Below are 20,316 nucleotides of genomic sequence, written 5' to 3'. Positions count from 1 at the left end.
CCTGTAATCCACAACCAGCTCCTTCGTTTTTGCGACGTTGAGGGATTGTCGTTTTCTTGACACCACATTGTCAGGGCGGTAACTTCTTCACTGTAGGCTGCCTCGTTATTATTAGAGATTAGGCCAGTCAGTGTAGTGTTGTCAGCAAATTCAATTAGCAGATTGGCGCTGTGAGTGGTGACACAGTCGTGGGTATACGGATATGTAAGTATGGGGGGGGAGGGAGTTAGTTTTTAAACACAAAGAGTGGTGGGTGTGTGGAACATTCGGCCAGGGTGGTGGTAGAGGCAGATAATTAGGGATATTTAACACACTCTTGGATAAGCATATTGATAAAAGAAAAATGGAGGGCTGTGTGGGAGCAGCATAACATCATGACTTATACTGTGCTATAATGTTCTACGTTTACAAGCTTGTCAATTCTGCTGAGATACAGAAAACAAGATTTGGGGCTCGTAGGAAAGTAGCTTGCTTATTTTTCCACCGTTGAAAGACAAACTGACCTTAGCGTCGGGGAGGATTACTGGTTTCAAAGTTAACAAATTTCATGACACATGCCGGTGATAATAAACCTGATTGATTCTGATTCTGATTCCTGTAGGCACCATGAAACTTTGGTGTTAACCCAGAGTCAGAACACAGAGCACAGAACAGTAGAGCACAGGGAATGTCCTTCAGCTCAAGATGTTGTACCTAACTAATTAAATAGTTAAGCATTCAATACCGTGATCCTCTCCAAGCTGATCGCCAAACTTCGCCAGCTTGGTATCAGCTCATCCCTCTGCAACTGGACCTTGGACTTTCTGACTAACAGACCCCAATCAGTTAAGTTAGACAACCTTTCTTCCTCCACTCTCACCCTGAACACCGGCATGCCTCAAAGCTGTACATGGTTCTAACTCCATAATCAAGTTCGCAGACGACACCACGGTGGTTGGCCTGATCAGAGGGGATGACGAGACGGCCTACAGGGACGAGGTCCAGCACCTGGCCACGTGGTGTGCCGACAACAACCTGGCCCTTAACACCTAGAAGACCAAGGAGATCATTGTGGACTTCAGGCATGATAGGAGCCACACTCACATCCCCATCTACATCAACGGAGCTGTAGTGGAGCATGTATCAAGCTTCAAATTCCTTGGTGTCCACATTTCCGAGGATCTCACCTGGTCCCTGAACTCCTCCATCCTGATCATAAGGCGCAATAGCGCCTTTATTTCCTGCGGAGATTCAAGAAAACTCACCTCTGTTCCAGGATACAGACGGACTTTTACCACTGTACCATTGAGAGCATACTCAACAACTACATCTCAGTGTGGTATAGCAATTGTCCTGTATCGGACCGCAAAGCACTCCAGCGTATGGTGAGAACTGCCCAGTGGATTATCGGCACCCAATTGCCCACCATTGAGAACATCTACCATAAACGCTGCCCGGGCAGGGTGAAAAGCATTATCAGGGATGCATCTCACCCTAACCATGTTCTTTTTACTCTCCTCCCATCCAGTAGGCGCTACAGGAGCCTCCGCTCCCACACCAGCAGGCACAGGAAGAGCTTCTTCCCTGAGGCTGTAACCCTGCTGAACCTCACATCATAGCACTAAGCAGTTTTGCACCCATATTGTACTGTCTCAGTACTTCTATATTTGTGTGCTGTAGCACTTACTTTTTACTTGCAGTTATTTTGTAAATAATACTATTCTTTGCATTTCTGGTTAGATGCTAACTGCATTTCATTAGCTTTGTATCTGTACTCAGCACAATGACAATAAAGTTGAATCTAATCTAATTAAATCAAGACTCCTAATTTCTGAAGGTTCAAGAACAGTTATTACCCCTCAACCATCAGGCTCTTGAGCAAATGGGGATAACTTCATTCAACTTCACTTGCCCCATCACTAAAATGTTCCCACAACCTATAAACTCACTTTCAAGGACTCTTCATCTCATGCTCTCAATACTTATTGCTTTGTTTTCTCTTCTGATTTGCGCAGTTGGTTGTCTTTTGCACATTGGTTGTTGGTCTGCCTTGTTAAGTGCAGTCTTTATTTGATTCTATTATGGTTCTCAGATTTACTGAGTATGCCCACAAGAAAATGAATCTCAGGGTTGCATATGGTGATATATACAGGTATGTACGTTGAAAATAAATTTACTTTGAATTTTGAAATTTACTTCAATTAATCCAATCTCACATGTTCACCATACCCCTCCCTTCTCTACATATCCATGTACATCTACATACCTAAGATTTTCTTAAACACTCCCCCTCCACCACCCCAAGCAGTAAATTCCAGGCACCTGCCACTCTGTGTAAAAAATAATTTGCCTCACATATCTCCTTAGTATTTTCCTCCCCCTCCTTAAATTGATGCCCTCTAATACTAGGTATTTCAACCCCAGAGCAAAAAGGATACTAGCCTTGCACAATTTTATAAAAGTCTCCTCAGCCTCCACTGCTCTACACTCCAAGTGAATTCTTTATTTTGTGCTTTACTTTCAATCTGGAGATACAGCACAGTAACAGTTCAATTCAAAAGGTTCAAAGGAACATTTAAACAAACCTGATGCATTTTGGAAACAAGTCCTATGGACTGAAGTTAAAATAGAACTTTTTGGCCGCAGTGAGCAAAGGTATGTTTGGAGAAAAAAAGGTGCAGAATTTCATGAAAAGAACACCTGTCCAACTGTTAAGCACAGGGATGGATCGATCATGCTTTGGGCTTGTGTTGCAGCCAGTGGCACAGGGAATATTTACTGGTAGAGGGAAGAATGAATTCAATTAAATACCAGCAAATTCTGGAAGCAAACATCACACCGTCTGTAAAAAAGCCGAAGATGAAGAGGATGGCTTCTACAACAGGATAATGAACCTAAACACACCTCAAAATCCACAATGGTCTACCTCGAGGCACAAGCTGAAGGTTTTGCCATGGCCCTCACAGTCCCCTGACCTAAACATCATCGAGAATCTGTGGATAGACCTCAAAAGAGCACTGCATGCAAGATGGCCCAAGAATCTCACAGAACTAGAAGCCTTTTGCAAGGAAGAATGGGAAAAAATCCCCCAAACAAAAATTGAAAGACTCTTAGCTGGCTACAAAAAGCATTTACAAGCTGTGATACTTGCCAAAGGGGGTGTGTCACAAAAAACTGTGGGTCAATGATGGCTTGAGTTGCAAAAAAAAATTGAGGTGCTTATATTTACCTCAAAACAAGACAAAAACAGGGGGGAAAAAACTATATTATATATATATATAGCCACCCTCAGACTAAACACAAAAGAAAAGTAACCCCAAAGCCTTGGTAACCTGAGGCTTATAACTGCTAAGCCCCTCCCCCTAGACCAACCAAAAGCTAATTAACTCAATTATCCAATTAAAGATGGTATCCTCCACCATTAGCACACCTGTGCAGGTTGCTGCTGCCTCGATATGAGACAGCTCCATGCAGCAGCCCTGGTTCAGACCCAGTCACTATTACTGCTGGGGATGAGTGTTTTACTGAGTGTGCCGTGTGCCATGTGCCGTTCATAGCCAGTGATGGGCCTTCGTCACAGTGTGTTACTAAGTACTGCTTCAGGCCCGTTACCTTTTTTGTTATTTTGAAACTGTAAAAGATGGAAATAAAAAAAGTTTTCTTGCTTAAAATATTAAAGAAATGTGTCATCTTTAATTTTATGCCTTTTGGAAATCAGTTTATCTTTTACTCGCTTAGCTATTCACAGCAACAAACTTTTGCATGCCACTGTACATGGATTTATTGTCCATCCATAAATAAGTGCTCAGCACAGGAGTGCCTGTACATATGGTGACTCTGACAAGAAATGATAAAGTAGTGGTGGTTGGGGGTGTGGAGCAGTGAGTTATTGGGTGGAGGTATTGATCAGCCTTACTGCTTGGGGAGAGTAATTATTTTTGGGACTGGTGGTCCTGGCTTGGATGCTATGTAGCCTCCCCATTGATGGTCCATAAGCAGGGTGGGTGGGGTCCTTCATGGTGTTATTGGCCCATTTCCGACACCTTTCTGAATGTACATCACTGATGGCAGGTAGACTGGTGACAGTGATGATACTGGTGGAAGCCAAAAGTGTACACAGTACTCCAATTACAATTTCATAGGAATCCCATTAAGCTACATAAAAACCTCCTTATGATCCTATTCCAGATCTCCTGTAACATAATCCAAAATCCCAAGAGGTTTCGTATCAATTGCTGTACCTGGGATCCTTGGTGTTTCATTCATCAGCACCCCAGATCATTCAAGGATCTCAGACTGAAACGTTGACTGTTTATTTGCCTCCATAGATGCTACCTGACTTGCTGAATTCCTCCACCATTTTGTGTGTGCTGCCCTAGATCAGATGTTTCCAACCTGGGGTCCATAGACCTCTCAGTTAATGGTAGGGATGGAAGGTATAAAAAAAGTTGGGAATCCCTACCCTACCCTAGACCATTTTGTAGCCTTGACCCATTTAAAGAGATGACCTGATAGAGGTGTACAAGATGATGAGAGGAGTAAATTGAATGAACAACCAGAGACATTTCCCAGGGTGGAAATGACAAATACACTCGGGGCTTTATAAGAAATTCTTAAGACAGGTACAGAGGTGATAGATAAATGATGGGTTAGAGAGGAGGGAAGAGACAGATTGATTTTGGAATAGGTTAAAAGTTCGGCACAACATCATAGGCCAAAGGACCTATACTGTGCTGTAATGTTCTAAACTATAATTTATAATGACTCTGTGGTTGATGTTTTACATTCTGTGTTTATCACTCGTTTTGTGCCATTGGCACAATTTGTTCTGTTTTTTGTACGTTGAGTGTTTGATATTTTCATTGAATGGGTTTCATGGTGTATCATTGTTTTGTGGCTGTCTGTGGAGAAGATGAATCTCAGGGTTCTATACTGGATACATACTTTGATAATAAATGTACTCAGAATCTTAGAATAATTTATATTTCATTCTCCTAAAGTGATAACCTTGTATTTTCCTTCATTTTACTCCATCTGCCAACCTCTTGCCCACTCACTTAACAGTTCACACTGCAGGCTATCTGTGTCCTCCTTGTAGCTTTTCAGCCTATTTAACACCAGCAATACAACCAATCACTTCATCAAAGTCATTAATAGACACAGTAAAAAGCTAAAAGGCCAACACCAATCCCTGTAGTCACTGGTCACTGACTGTCAATCCAAAAATGACTCATTAACCGATATTCAGTTAACTAGTTAATCCCCTGTTAGTGCCAATATTGGGTGGCAGGGTGGAGATACTTGTCCAACAAAGGAGGTGTAAGGCAATCCATCCTTCCACCAGCCTGCAAGTCTCCCTTGGGCAAGGTGTAGCACCTGTTTAGCACCCCCCCCCCCCCCGCAGATCAAGGTCGTGTGAAGCCATGGGAGCAGGTGGTGGATGGTTGTACGAGCAGCTGGCATATATCACAAGACCAGGTAATGTGACCACTGACGCCAGGCAGACAATTTCTGAAGAGTACTGATAATGGCTGGGGTCACCCATCTTGTAAAGACACTGCCCAGAAGGAGACAATGACAAAGAACTTCTCTAGAAAAATTTGCCAAGAACAATCATGGTCATGGGACCATGATCACTTACATCATACGACACGACACATAATGACGATGAAGAAGTGCCCATATATTACCAAAAGCCCCTTGAACAGAAATTGACAATGGCTGGGGTCACCCATCTTATAAAGACTTCTAACAACAGGAATTCTGCAGATGCTGGAAATTCAAGCAACACACATCAAAGTTGCTGGTGAACGCAGCAGGCCAGGCAGCATCTGTAGGAAGAGGTGCAGTCGACGTTTCAGGCTGAGACCCTTCGTCAGGATGTTAGTCCTGACGAAGGGTCTCGGCCTGAAACGTCGACTGTACCTCTTCCTACAGATGCTGTTTGGCCTGCTGCGTTCACCAGCAACTTTGATGTGTGTTGCTTATAAAGACTTCTTCTGGGATGTGTGCTTACAAGACAGGTGCCCCCAACCATTATCAACATTCTTCAGAAATTGTCTGCCTGGCATCAGTGGTCGCAACACCAGGACCAGTGCTATGCACCAGTTGCTCATATGACCATCCACCATCTGCTTGTTAGCCACACAACCAAGAAACTGTGATGCATCTTCCATTTAAACAATCTGCCACAAACATGGAGTTGTAACTTATTAAGGAAACACAAGGAGGTTGTAAAGCAACATGGACAACTTAATCAGGGACAGTAAAATCTGGCAATTGTGCGTGAAGTGGTGAGGTACAAAATTGCTCATTTTGGCAGGAAAAATGAAATGAAACGTAAAAGCAGCATACACTCAGAGGCCAATTTATTAGCTACACCTGCTCATTAATGTAAATATCTATCAGCCAGTCATGTGGCAGCAACTCACTGCATAGAAACATGCAGACATGGTCAAGAGATTCAGTTGTTGTTCAGACTAAGCATCAGAATTGGGAAGAAATGTGATCTAAGTGACTTGGACAGTGGAATGATTGTTGGTGCCAGACGGGGTGGTTTGAGTATCTCAGAAACTGATCTTCTCCTGGGATTTTTGCACACAACAGTCTCTGGAGTTTACAGAGAATGGTGCAAGAAACAATAAATGCCCTGCAAGTGGCAGTTCTGTGGGCAAAAACACCTAGTTAATGAGAAAGGTCAGAGGAAAATAGCCAAACTGAATCAAGATGACAGGAGGGCAGCACCAACTCAAATAGCCATGTTACAATAGTGATGTACAGAAGAGCATCTCTGAATGTACAACATGTCAAAACTGGTGGATGGATTACACAGCAGAAGACCATGAACATACACTCAGTGGCCACTATATTAGGTACAAGGACTACCTAATAAAGTGGCCACTGAATATAAAACCCAATATCAAAATGAATTAGCAGAAATGGAGTACTCAGGTTTGCTGTGCCTTTCAATATGATCACTGCTAATTGGCCTGGGTTTCCTTCCTCTTCTGTTCCAGTTTCCAAGAGCCTCTAATTCCCTAACCTTTCAAACATTTGTCTGCAGCTGTGCCTTTCAGAGAGACCTTGGAGTACGAGTACTAGAGTCCATGAACATGGAGTTAAGTGAATCAGAAGTGGGATGAAGAAGGCCTTTGGCACACTGGCTCTCATCAGTGTAGGGATTTGAAGGTCACGGTGCCGAGGCCACTCGTGGAGTAACGTGTTCAGTTTTAGCCGCACCTCCACCCCCCCCCCGCCCCAGTCCGTCGGCAGAAAGGTGTGATTAAAATGGAAAGAAAGCAGAGAAAAAAATTATAAGGATGCAGGACTTGAGAGGCTGAGTTATAGGGAGAGGCTGGCCAGACCTGGACTTTACTCCTCAGAGTGCAGGAGACTGAGTGGTACTCTTATAAGGGGCATAAACAGGATGAATTCACAGTCTTCTTCCCTCACCCACCACAGGGTTGGGGAATGAAGTTCATACGTTTAAGGTGAGAGGGGAAAGATTTAAAAGGAACTTGAGGGCAACTCTTTGTTTTACACAAACCATGGTATGTATGCAGAATGAGATGCCAAAAGAAGTGGTTAAGGCCAGTACAAAAATAACATTTATAAAATAGATGGACAGCTACATGGGTTGGTAAGATTTAAATGGTTGAAGCTTCTGCACGACCTTAAAGAACCAACCCACCCCCCCACCCAATCTGGTAACTCTATCCCTTTATTCAAGACTCTCCCATTACTGGAAACACCTCGGCATTTAACGTCTCATGCTCTGAATGTGTTAGACAAAACAGTATTACACAGGAACAGACCCCAGTGTCGTGGTAACCATGATGCCAATCCAAACTAATCCCGTTTATTTATTTATTGAGATACAGTGTGAAATCAGCTCTTCCAGCTGTGCCGTCCAGCAATTTCCCAATTTAACCCTAGACTAATCGCGTGACAATTTACAACGACCAATTGACCTACCAACCGGTACGTTTTTGGACTGTGGGAGGAAACCGGAGCACCCGGAGGAAACCCACGCAGTCATGGTGAGAATGTACAAACTGTCACGTTTACCAGCACGTGGTCTATACCCATGTCTAAATGTGTCTTAAACGCTCCTATCACATCTGTTTCCACCGCTTCTCCTGGCCGAGTGCTCCAGGCACCCTGTCAAAAATCTTACCTCATTGATTTCCTTTAAACTTTCAATAAAATAATCACTTTCCACTCTGTTCAACATAGAATATAACTATAATTTATTCAGCAAGTCAATTCTTATCCCATGAATTAGCCAGAGTCTCTCTGGACTGCCTCCAAGGTAGGTATAACCTTTCTTTAATAAGGGAACCAAAACAGGTATATTGTACTCCAGATGTGGCTTCATCAATATCTGGTAACAACATTTCTTTATTTCTAAACCCCAATCTACTTGCAACAAAGGCCAATGTATCATTTGCCTTGCTAACTCTGGTACACTTCCAGGTTGAAGTACAGATCTCATAATCTTCCCGATTTTGGCCATGGGCTTTATTGCATGCCTGTACTGCACTTTCTCTTTAACACTTCATTCTGCATCCTGTTATTGTTTTCCCTTGTACAACCGCGATGTACTGATGCAATGAAATGATCTGTATGGTTGGTATGCAAAATAAAGTTTTCACTGTAGCTCAGTACATGTGACAATGATGAACCAATTTATGGAGGGTGGCAATCCTAAAAAGGCATTGTGATTTTCCCAACACAAACCATAGTCAAAAATTAACAGAATATGTTGTTTCTTTCGTACTTTGTATTTAGTTATTTTTGTCCAAATGAATTCTATGAGACCAAAGTTTTATTCAGCATCTCAAATCTCTTGGCCATGAACAGAATATTCCATAAGGCTGAATTTTATTACAGCAGGGATTCCTGACCTGGAGTCCATGGACCCCTCAGTTCATGGTAAGGGTTCGTGGACCACTCAGTGAATGGTAAGGGTCCAAGGTTGTGAACCCCTGAATTACATTAATATCATAATGTCGGGATACTTTGTACTTGCTGCACTTGCCTCCAACTCTTTGCAGTTTGTGCACAAGTATGTTTAGATCCCCTTGTACTTCACTCAACTGCAGATATTCTCCAGATAAGTCTGTCTTTAGACTTCTCTTACCAAAGTGTGTGACCTCACATTTTCCAAATAAAAACCCCTTTTACCGAACTCATGGACATCAAATATACAGAACATGCCTGCAAACAGCAGGTATATAAAATAATTAGTTGAATTATGGAAACTAGGGTTATCATTACTGCCAGAGTAATTAAACATAAAAATAGGGAGTCACAAGAGAATGCCATGCTGGAATCTGGAGCAAAATAAGGAGGTGATGCGTCAATTAAGTAGGGCATTGGAGTACTGTGTACAGTATTGATCTTGTCCATAAGGAAAGGATGTTCAGATGTTTACCAGGTTAAAGGGTTATGTAATGGAGAAAGATTGTATAGGCTAGGGGATGAACAAGGGCACGTTGGCCTACATAAATCAAAGCAGAAGTAGGAACATTATGTTGAAGTTGTATAAGATGTGGGTAAGGTCTAAGGGATGAACAGTGCACCAAGTGGATCAGTAGTCGCCCTTTAACAGAAGTTGCCGCAGAACCAACTGCATAGACGTCACTCACTACAACGGGTATGGCATCTTGTATTTCACATTTTCACTCTGGGAAATTTATTGTTACAATTGACCCTCTCATAATTTTATTTATCACGGCGCCACAGTAGCATAGAGGTCAGAGCGATGCTATCACAGCTCAGGGTGTCAGAGTTCAGAGTTCAATTCCAGTGTCCTCTGTAAGGAACTTGTATGTTCTTCCCATGGAATGTGTGGGTTTTCTCCAGGTATCCCAGTTTCCTCCCACAGTCCAAAGCCGTACCAGGTAGGCTAATTGGTGATTGTAAATTGTCCTGTGCTTAAGCGAAGGTTAAATCAGTGGGATGCTGGGTGGCTTGGCTCAAAGGGCCAGAAAGGCCTGTTCTATCTGCATCTCTAAATGAATAAATTAATATATCAGGTCACCTCACAGCCTCTGACATGGCAGAAAAACAGAATTTTGCCCACGAATTTTGTTTACTTTTAAAATTCTCTCAAGTTTTTCATTGAATACACTCAGCCGCCTTCTTCCATGAACAAGCTCCTTCTCATCCCTATTCTACAGCCAAGTGCTGACAGGTACTGGACCCGGAGCCAAGGGAAACATCAGCACTGCTTCTACCCTGTGATTCTCCGCATGCATTTTGTACGCTTCAATGAAATCACCAAGTCTGGAAGCCTGCCCGCTCCTGAATCAGCCTGTGACAAGCAAAACCTTCCACAATCCTTTCCCTGTAGTTACAGAACCTGCTGGTGGTAATAATAGATATTTTATATTGGATTGGGTGTGGCTTTGAACCCTTCAGGCAAGTAACAGCAGGCATCAGTCAGATCTGAAAAAGGCCAAGGCTCTCAGAACCTTGCAACACCCTACACGTACTCCAGACAATTCATGTGTCATGAATGTGAGGGACATGGAAATGCTGGGGTTACCTGTTGTGTCCCGATGCAGTCTCCTCCCGTGAGGACCACTTTGTCAAGCATCTCCGCACCATCTGCCACAAGTGGAACTTCATAGTGGCCAAACATTTTAATTCTCATTCCCATTCTGACGTGTCAAAGGGCCTGCTCCTATGCTGTATTGTGCTAAGTTCTATTCTAGATCAAGTGGACAGCCAGAGACTTTTCTCCAGGGCAGAAATGACCAAGATGCCCTTCTAAGCTGGTCCTATCTTTTTCCCAGGGTTAAGATGTTTAATACCAGAGGGCATGCATTTAAGGTGAGAGGGGGTCATTTCAAAGTACTTGTGAGGGGCGAGTTTTTTTCAACAGAGAGTGGTGGGTGCCTGGAATGTGCTGCCTAGGGTGGTGGTAGAGGCAGAGACATTTAGATAGAAACATGAGTGTGAAGGAAGTGAAAGGATATGGACATTGGACATACTTACTGAATGCAAAAAGGGCCTAGATAGAGAGGATGTCACCTATGGTGGCTGAGCCCAGGACCAGAGGGCACAACCTCAGAATAGAGGGGCGTCCTTTTTGAACGGAGTTGAGGAGAAATTTCTTTAGCCAGTGGTTGGTGAACCTGTGGAATTCATTGCCACAGGCAGCTGTGGAAACCAAGTTATTGGGTATATTTAAGTCAGGGATTGATAGATCCAAGACTAGTCAGGGCATAAAGGGATACATGGAGAAGGCAGGATATTGGGGTTGAGAGGGAAATGGATCAGCCATGATGAAATGGTGGAGTAGACTCGATGGGCCAGATGGCCTAATTCTGTTCCTATATCTTATGATCTTGTAAAGGCAAAAGGAATTAGTTTGGTTGGCCATTTGATTACAAATTTATTTGGTTCGGCATAACATTGTGGGCTGAAAGGGCCTATTCCTGGATATTTATAAAACAAAGCAGCTGATTGGTTCATTGTGTTGCCACGGAGTTGTCCACTAACAACATATCAAACAGAAGCAATGAGCGACACGCAAAAGCTCACCAGGACAGGCAGCATCTATGGAGAGGAATAAACAGCCAATGTTTCAGCCCGAGACCCTCCATCAGGAGTGGAAAGGAAGGGGGAAGACACCAGAACAAGAAGATAAGGGGAAGGCAGAAAGGACTAGCTACAAAGTGATATGTGCACAGAGGGGGAGCAGCGAGACAAACAGTCTTATTGAACTCCTGTCAAAGAAGATCTAAACTTCTTCAGGGTAGGCATACCTCGAAGAGACTTTGCAGCAGAGCGGCAAATCATAAACACGGAGATTCTGCAGATGCTGGAAATCCAGAGCAACACACACAAAATGCTGGAGAAACTCAGCAGGTCAGGCAGCAACTATGAAAAGGAACAAACAGTCGACATTTTATGCCAAGATGTTCATCAGGTTTGACTTGCTGAGTTCCTCCAGAATCAGCAGAATCCCTTGTGTTTATAAAAGAGAAGGAGTTGGCCATTCAGCCCCGGTTCTTGTTGCATAATTCTGCGTGACCACAGCTGCTGGGACCTAGGAATCAACTGCAGTTCCCGACTCTTGTCTAAGCCAAAGTACCTGTCCATCTTGGCCTTGAATTTATTCCATGACTCTGTCTCTCCCTCAACCCCCAGCAACAACTTGGAGCACAGAGTTACAAAAGCTCATAGTTCCCAGTGAAGAAATCTCCTTAATTTCCTCTCACCTTTTTAAATGAGAGACGTTCATTCTGAGATTAGATTATATTAATTAGTCACACGTACATCAAAGCATACAGAGAAATGCGTCGTTTGTGTCTGAGGATTGTACTGGGGGCAGCCTGTAAGTGTCACCACAGATTGTGGAGCTCACAATGTTGAGCAGAACAACACCAGTTGCACAACGGTTAGCGTAATGCCACTGCAGCAACAGCGACCCAGGTTCAATTGCTGCTGCTGTCTGGAAGGAGTTTCTACGATCTCCCCGTGATGGTGTGGGTTTCCGCCAGCTGCTCCACTTTCCTCCTCACATTCCAACAAAGTACGTCTCTCCCCATCCCGTAGGTAACATGGTGCTCCAGAACAATTACTCTCCAGGCAAGCCAAGCAAAAACCTTCTCCACCAGGCTGCCCTCTCCCTGCCAGGCAGTGCCAACTCCCCCCCTCTCTCTCCCTGCCAGGCCCACATCCCTCTCCCCATCAGCCACTCCCCCCCCACCCACGAGGGTCTCTCTCCATCACTGCCAGGACCCACCCTCTCTATCAGGCCCACCTCTGTCTCCCGGTCAGGCAACCCCCTCTCTCCCCACCAGGACCTCATCTCCATCACAGCCGGACCCCCCCTCTCCCTGCCATGCCCTCATCTCCATCACCCAACCTTAACCTCCGCACCCCAACAAACCCAACCACTTAATCCCTACAATCCAGCCCCCCCCACCAACCAACACTCACCGTGAGCAATAACCACCCCCCCCAACCAACCTTGGCCAATAATGGTAAGCATTAATAACGTAGATGGTAGGAAGAGAAAGTCCCCAATAAAAGCAAGTAGCATTGGACAGGGTTAATGAAGGTATGGGCCAGATCAAAGTGGCAGATCGAGTAACACAATCTCCAGTAATGAGATCAAGAAACACAAGAAGGATAATTTTCCTACTGCCACATAATTACACAGGATTGGGTTTCAATGGGGTTAGTAACTTAATTGGCCACACAGGTGTAATTGGGCAGTGCGGGCTCAGTGGTCCAGAAGGACCTGACATCGTGCTGTATCTCCAAATAAAAAAAACAGGTAGCCAACATACAAGACAGACACAAGAGCAAAGCCAAGCACTTCCTACAAACCACTCCCCATTGGGGATCACTGACCCAGGTTCTATATCCTACTTTCGAAGTAAAAATATCTTCAATCACCACACTCTGCTCTTGCACGGGACACTTGCTCATCCGGGAGGAAACAATCTGTCCGCGGGAGGAACGCAGCAGGCTGAGCAGCAGCTGGACGAGGAAGGGAGCCGTTAACGCTTCAGGTCCTGACACGTGATTATGACCCGAAGCTACCAGCAATTCCTTTCCTCCTCATCAATTGCTCCTTCGGTCGTGGCACCTCAGTAGCACAGCGGCTCGCTCAGCACTATTAAAGCTCAAAGCTTTGGAGTTCAGAGTTCAATTCCAGCGTCTGCTGTAGGCAAGTTTTGCATTCCTTCCCGTGAGCACGCAAGTTTCCCCCAAGTGCTCCGGGTTCCTCCCACAGTCCAACGATGTACCAGTTCGTTGACTGTGAAACTATCCTGTGATGAGGTTTGAGTTAAATTGGTGGGTTGCTGGGTGGCACAGTTCGGTGGGCCAGAAGGGCCTGTTCTGCACTGCATCTCCAAATAAATAAATGCATACGGTTCGACACGCTGAGTTCCTCCAGCAGTTTGCTGCTCCAGACTCCAGCAGCTGCAGTCTCTTGTGTCTCCTCTATAAATTCCTCCCTCTAAATGACATAACCCAATCCCCAGCTGTGTAGAATTGCTGTCTCTCGACAATTCTCCAAGATGCGTGCTGATTAATGAACATGTACTGCGTATAACCTCATCCATCAGTAAAACACAACTTGCCCTCACACCACTTTGTAATGAGTCATGAAAATTCCAGGTTGCAACTACGTCCTTCAACATACAAGCTGGTAGCAGCAACACCAACAAAACCAGAAAGACATAAGAACTCATACTAAACACATAAAACCAAGACAGAAGTGTAAACAATCCACACGGCTTCAGACTGGGAGTGAGAACGATGGGGATTGGGGTGGTGCAAGGAATGGAAGAACAAATCTTGAAACCAGAGCACGACTCAGGAGGTAAGGGGCACAAGACATGGACAGGGTTCTGGATTAAGAGGTGAAAGTTTAAACAGGTGTCAAGAGATCGCAGGAGGAGGGGTCACAGTGGGGAGAACTGTCACTAGGAGCGATGGGTCATAGAAGGGATGAGAGGTCACGGTCACTGAAGTGGAGCGTCACGGCGGGGGAGAGAAACTAAGGTGGGCGTTGGTGTCACGGATCACTGGGTGGGGAGTAATGGGGGACGACGGGTCACGGGGATGGCGTGAGCGGGTGAAGGGCTGTGAGGGGTGGAAGGATGCGCTTTCCCTGTCCTCGGATGCTCTCTGACCTTTGACTGCTGACCCCGACCACAGGGGAGACCCGGGTGAGGAACGAGGATTTCGTGGGGCTTCCTCCCACCCCGACCCCGGGATATGCCGCCGTCGCCGCCTGCCCCGGGCCCCGGAGCAGCCCTACCTGAGCGTGGGCCCGATGCACGCCGACTCGGTGCTCTCGATCTCCCGCAAGATCCGCTCATGCTCCGCCGCCATCTCCAGGCTCTCTACCTCCGCCATCTTTCCAGAGGCGATGTTTACGTCGGATTCGTGCGTGCTGGCGTCATGGGATGGGCGGATCCAGAAGCGCGATGACGTACTGATGCGGTGGACGAGAGCCTTTCGGGAAATGTAGTCAACCCGGTAATAGAGCGTCTGTGCGCTTCTTTTTGGATTCCAGACCTAATCAGTTCCCCTCTACCACCACTCTGCTCCGTCTAGCGGAATTAGTCACTCTTTATAATTTCTCCTTTAGCTCCTCCCACTCCCTCCAAACAAAAGGTGTAGCTATGGGCACCCGTATGGGTCCTAGCTATGCCAGCCTTTTTGTTGGGTTTGTGGAACAATCTATGTTCCGTGCCTATTCTGGTATCTGTCCCCCACTTTTCCTTCGCTACATCGACGACTGCATTGCCGCTGCTTCCTGCATGTATGCAGAATTCATTGACTTTATTAACTTTGCCTCCAACTTTCACCCTGCCCTCAAGTTTACCTGGTCCATTTCCGACACCTCCCTCCCCTTTCTAGATCTTTCTGTCTCTGTCTCTGGAGACAGCTTATCCACTGATGTCTACTATAAGCCTACGGACTCTCACAGCTATCTGGACTATTCCTCTTCTCACCCTGTCTCTTGCAAAAACGCCATCCCCTTCCTGCAATTCCTCCGTCTCCGCCGCATCTGCTCTCAAGATGAGGCTTTTCATTCTAGGACGAGGGAGATGTCTTCCTTTTTTAAAGAAAGGGGCTTCCCTTCCTCCACTGTCAACTCTGCTCTTAAACGCATCTCCCCCATTTCACATACATCTGCTCTCACTCCATCCTCCCGCCACCCCACTAGGAATAGGGTTCCCCTGGTCCTCACCTACCACCCCACCAGCATCCGGGTCCAACATATTATTCTCCGTAACTTCCGCCACCTCCAACGGGATCCCACCACTAAGCACATCTTTCCCTCCCCCTTCTCTTTGCATTCCGCAGGGATCACTCCCTACACAACTCCCTTGTCCATTCGTCCCCCCCATCCCTCCCCACTGATCTCCCTCCTGGCACTTATCCATGTAAGCGGAACAAGTGCTACACATGCCCTTACACTTCCTCCCTTACCACCATTCAGGGCCCCAAACAGTCCTTCCAGGTGAGGCAACACTTCACCTGTGAGTCGACTGGGGTGATATACTGTGTCCGGTGCTCCCAATGTGGCCTTTTATATATTGGCGAGACCCGACGCAGACTGGGAGACCGCTTTGCTGAACATCTACACTCTGTCCACCAGAGAAAGCAGGATCTCCCAGTGGCCACACATTTTAATTCCTCATCCCATTCCCATTCTGACATGTCTATCCACGGCCTCCTCTACTGTAAAGATGAAGCCACACTCAGGTTGGAGGAACAACACCTTATATTCCGTCTGGGTAGCCTCCAACCTGGTGGCATGAACATCAACTTCTCTAACTTCCACTAAGGCCCCACCTCCCCCTCGTACCCCATCTGTTACTTATTTTTATGCACACATTCTTTCTCTCACTCTCCTTTTTCTCCCTCTGTCCCTCTGAATATACCTATTGCCCATCCTCTGGGTCCCCCCCGCCCTCCTTGTCTTCCTTCCCGGACCTCCTGTCCCATGATCCTCTCGTATCCCCTTTTGCCTATCACCTGTCCAGCTCTTGGCTCCATCCCTCCCCCTCCTATCTTCTCCTATCATTTTGGATCTCCCCCTCCCCCTCCAACTTTCAAATCCCTTACTCACTCTTCCTTCAGTTAGTCATGACGAAGGGTCTCGGCCTGAAACGTCGACTGTACCTCTTCCTACAGATGCTGCTTGGCCTGCTGCGTTCACCAGCAACTTTGATGTGTGTTGCTTGAATTTCCAGCATCTGCAGAATTCCTGTTGTTTCTGTAGAAGGTTCCTTGCTAGGAGCCCTCTGGTGGTGTCAGAAGGTAGTGAAGGAAGTTACCGAGGAGTTGAGCGATTCTCTCCGTGCAGCAGATACTGGAATCACTGACTTGGATGATAGAGCAAAACTATAAAATTACAATAGATTACAAAAATAAATAAAAATACAAAAATAGGAATAAAAATGCTTCATAGACCATTCAGAAATTAGATGGTGGAAGGAAAGAAGCTGGTCTTAGACAATTGATTCAAGATTTCTTAACAACGGGAATTCTGCAGATGCTGGCAACACACATCAAAGTTGCTGGTGAACGCAGCAGGCTAGGCAGCATCTCTAGGAAGAGGTGCAGTCGACGTTTCAGGCCGAGACCCTTCGTCAGGGCATATCCAAGATTTCTTAATGTCACTTCCAGTACACAAGAGTAAAAAAAAACAAAATAATTATTACTCAGGATCTGATACAGCACAAAGAAAACACAATAAGAAACAGGCACTATAATGTAATAAAAACATAAGATACCATATGTACACAGATTGTTGTAAGCCCATAAAGTGATGCTAGGTACATGTGTGAGCAGACAGAATTCCACAGATTCAACACAGGTGGCTGTGGAGGCCAGGTCATTGGGTGCATAAGAGGCAGAGGTTGGTAGGTTCTTGATTAGTAAGGGAGTGAAAGGTAATGGGGAGAGGGCAGGAGATTTGAGTTGAGAGTGAAATGGCAGAGCAGACTCAATGGGCCGAATGGCCTGACTCTGCTCCTATGTCTTATAATGTTACGGTCTTATGGACTCTGACAGGAAATGATAAAGTGGGGGTGTGGAGGGGTGGAGTTAGTGGGTGGAGGTGTTGATTAGGGAAAGTAATTGTTTTTGAGCCTGGTGGTCCTGCTGTGGATGCTCCATGATTGGAGTGGGACAAGCAGTCCATGAGCAAGGTGGGTGGGATTCTTCATGACGTTACTGATCTTCATGTTCCTGCACCTCCTCCCTGATGGTAGTAATGAGAAGAGGACATGCTCTGGGTTGTGTTGGTCCTTAGGGATTAATACCACCTGCCAGAGACACCACCGCTTTAATATGTCCTCGATGGTGGGAGAGGTTGTGGCAGGGATGGAACCAGCTGAGTCGACAACCCTCTGCAGCCTCTTGTGGTCCTGTGCATTGAAGGTTCCAGACCAGACTGTGATACAACCAGGCTGAATGTTCTCCACCATACATCGACAGAAATTTGTAAGAGTCTTTGGTGACATGCCGTATCTCCTCAAACTCCCAGCGAATCAGAGCCAACGGTGTGCCTTCTCCATGATTGCATAAATCTGTTGGGCCTCGGCTAGATCGTCCAAGATGGCGACGAGCAGGAACATGAAGCTTCTCACCGTTGTCACTGCTGATCCCTCAGTGAGGAGTGGTGTCTGTTCTCCTGATTTTCCCTTTCTGGGTCTTGCTGTCGTTGAGTGCAATATTGTTTTTGCAACACCTCTCAATCAGGTGATCTTTCTCACTCGGGTATGCCTTCTTGTCTCCATCTGATGTTCAACCAAAAACAATGTCATTGGAAAATTACAGATGGTGTTTGAACACGTGGGAGCAGGAATGATGGAGACAGAGGAATCAGTAGAATAGAATGCAAGCACAAGTGACCGCAATACTGGAATCAGGAGTAACACACAATGCGTTGGGAGAACATACCCATCATCAGGGGGCCCCTCATCCATTATCAGAGACCCCACCATCCTGGCCATGCTCTCTTCTCACTGCTGCCATCAGGAAGAAGGTACAGGAGCCTCAAGACCCACACCACCAGGTTCAGGAACAGCTATTACCCCTGAACCATCTGACCCTCGAACCAGAGGGGATAACTTCACTCGCCCCATCACTCAACTGTTCTCAATTAGCCGACTCACTTTTGAGGATTCTTCATCTCATGTTCTCGATATTTATTGTTTATTTATTATTATTATTTCCCTTTTCTCTTTCTTTTTGTATTTGCACGGTTGTTTCTTTTTTTGCACATTGGTTGTTGTCTGTCCTGTTTGGTGTGGTCTTTGATCGATTCTATTGTGTTTCCTGTATTTACTGTGAAACAATAAAACAAATCTCAGGATTGTATATGGTGACATATATATATTTTGACAATATATTTACTTTGAACTCATACCTTGAAATGCCTGTTGTATCTGAAGCAACATCAGTGAACTTGTGGCACAAATCAGTACAAAGGGGAATGATTTTGTGACCATTACAGACACATGATTGCAGGTCGGAGATGATCAGGAATCTTGAATCTTGGACTTCCTTAATATTTCTCACTGAGTTTGCAGAGGTCTTGTCATCCAGCATTCCCATACCTGGCCTTCTTTGCCTCTCTATCTCATGATCTCTTCTTGAATCATTGGGATCTCTTCTGGGGGAGGTATGACCTGTTCAAAAGTGACGGGTTGCACCTGAACCCAAGGGGGACCAATGTTCTCACGGGCAGGTTTATTAAAGCTGTTCGAGAGGGTTTAAAGTAATCTGGCAGAGGGGGAGGGGACTGGAGTGAAGGGACTCAGGATAGGATGGATGGTAATAAAGCAAACGTAGTGGGGAGTCCAACTGTCTGGAAGGGCAGGCAGATGATAGGAAAAAATTGCAACCATCAGAGTGAGTATCAGTGCATTCGGGACGCAGAATCAAAAGAGTGGCAAATACAGCGCTCAAAATGTTATATCTCAATGCACGGAATAGGGTGGATGATCTTGTTGCACTATTACAGATCGTCAGGTATGATGTTGTGGCCATCACTGAATCGTGGCTGAAGGATGGTTGTAGTTGGGAGCTGAATGTCCAAGGTTACACGTTGTATTGGAAGGATAGGAAGGTAGGCAGAGGGGGTTGTATGGCTGTGCTAGTAAAGAATGGCATTAAATCAGTAGAAAGATGTGACATAGGATCGAATGATGTTGAATCCTCGTGGGTTGAGTTAAGAAACTGCAAGTGTAAAAGGACGATCATGGCAGCTTGATACAGACCTCCCAACAGTAGCTGGGAGGTGGATCACGGATTACAACAGGAAATAGAAAAGCTGTGTCAAAAAGGCAATGTTATGATAGTCATGGGAGATTTCAACATGCAGGTCGATTGGGAAAATCAGGATGGTAATGGATCTCAAGAGAGTGAGTTTGTTGAATGTGTACAAGATGGCTTTTTAGAGCAGCTTGTCATTGAGCCTACCATGGAATCAACTATACTGAATTGGATGTTATGTAATTCACAGGGGTGATTAGGGAGCTTAAGGTAAAAGAACCTTTAGGAAGCAGTGATCACAATCTGATTGAGTTCAACTTAAAACTTGACAGGGAGGAAGTAAAGTCTAACGCAGCAGTATTTCAGTGGAGTAAGGGAAATTACTGTGGTATGAGAGAGGAGTTGGCCAAAGTAAATTGGAAGGAGCCGCTGGGAGGGATGTCAGCAGAGCAGCAATGGTGTGCATTTCTGGGGAAAATGAGGAAGCTGCAGGGTGTATGTATTCCAGAAATAAAGAGATACTCAAATAGCAAAATAGTACCACCATGGCTGACAAAGGAAGTC

The 20,316-nt window shown here is 45.4% G+C and overlaps 1 protein-coding gene across 6 annotated transcripts in view; it reads right to left on the bottom strand.

Annotated features, from left to right (window-relative positions):
* The window catches only part of LOC140196877 (exocyst complex component 6B-like), an 877,039-nt gene extending 862,122 nt beyond the window's left edge, over positions 1–14,917 (bottom strand). For all 6 annotated transcript variants that reach the window (XM_072256771.1, XM_072256773.1, XM_072256776.1 and 3 more), the window contains exon 1: positions 14,774–14,917. In XM_072256771.1, coding sequence (XP_072112872.1) covers positions 14,774–14,871 — 98 coding nt within the window. In that variant the 5' untranslated portion in view covers positions 14,872–14,917. The remainder of the gene's footprint in view (positions 1–14,773) is intronic.
* Between the last annotated feature and the right edge of the window lie 5,399 nt (positions 14,918–20,316).

The sequence above is a fragment of the Mobula birostris genome, chromosome 4, assembly GCF_030028105.1.
Source record: "Mobula birostris isolate sMobBir1 chromosome 4, sMobBir1.hap1, whole genome shotgun sequence".
In the NCBI taxonomy this organism is placed as follows: Eukaryota; Metazoa; Chordata; class Chondrichthyes; order Myliobatiformes; family Myliobatidae; genus Mobula; species Mobula birostris.
This window is presented reverse-complemented; position numbering and strand designations above follow the sequence as displayed.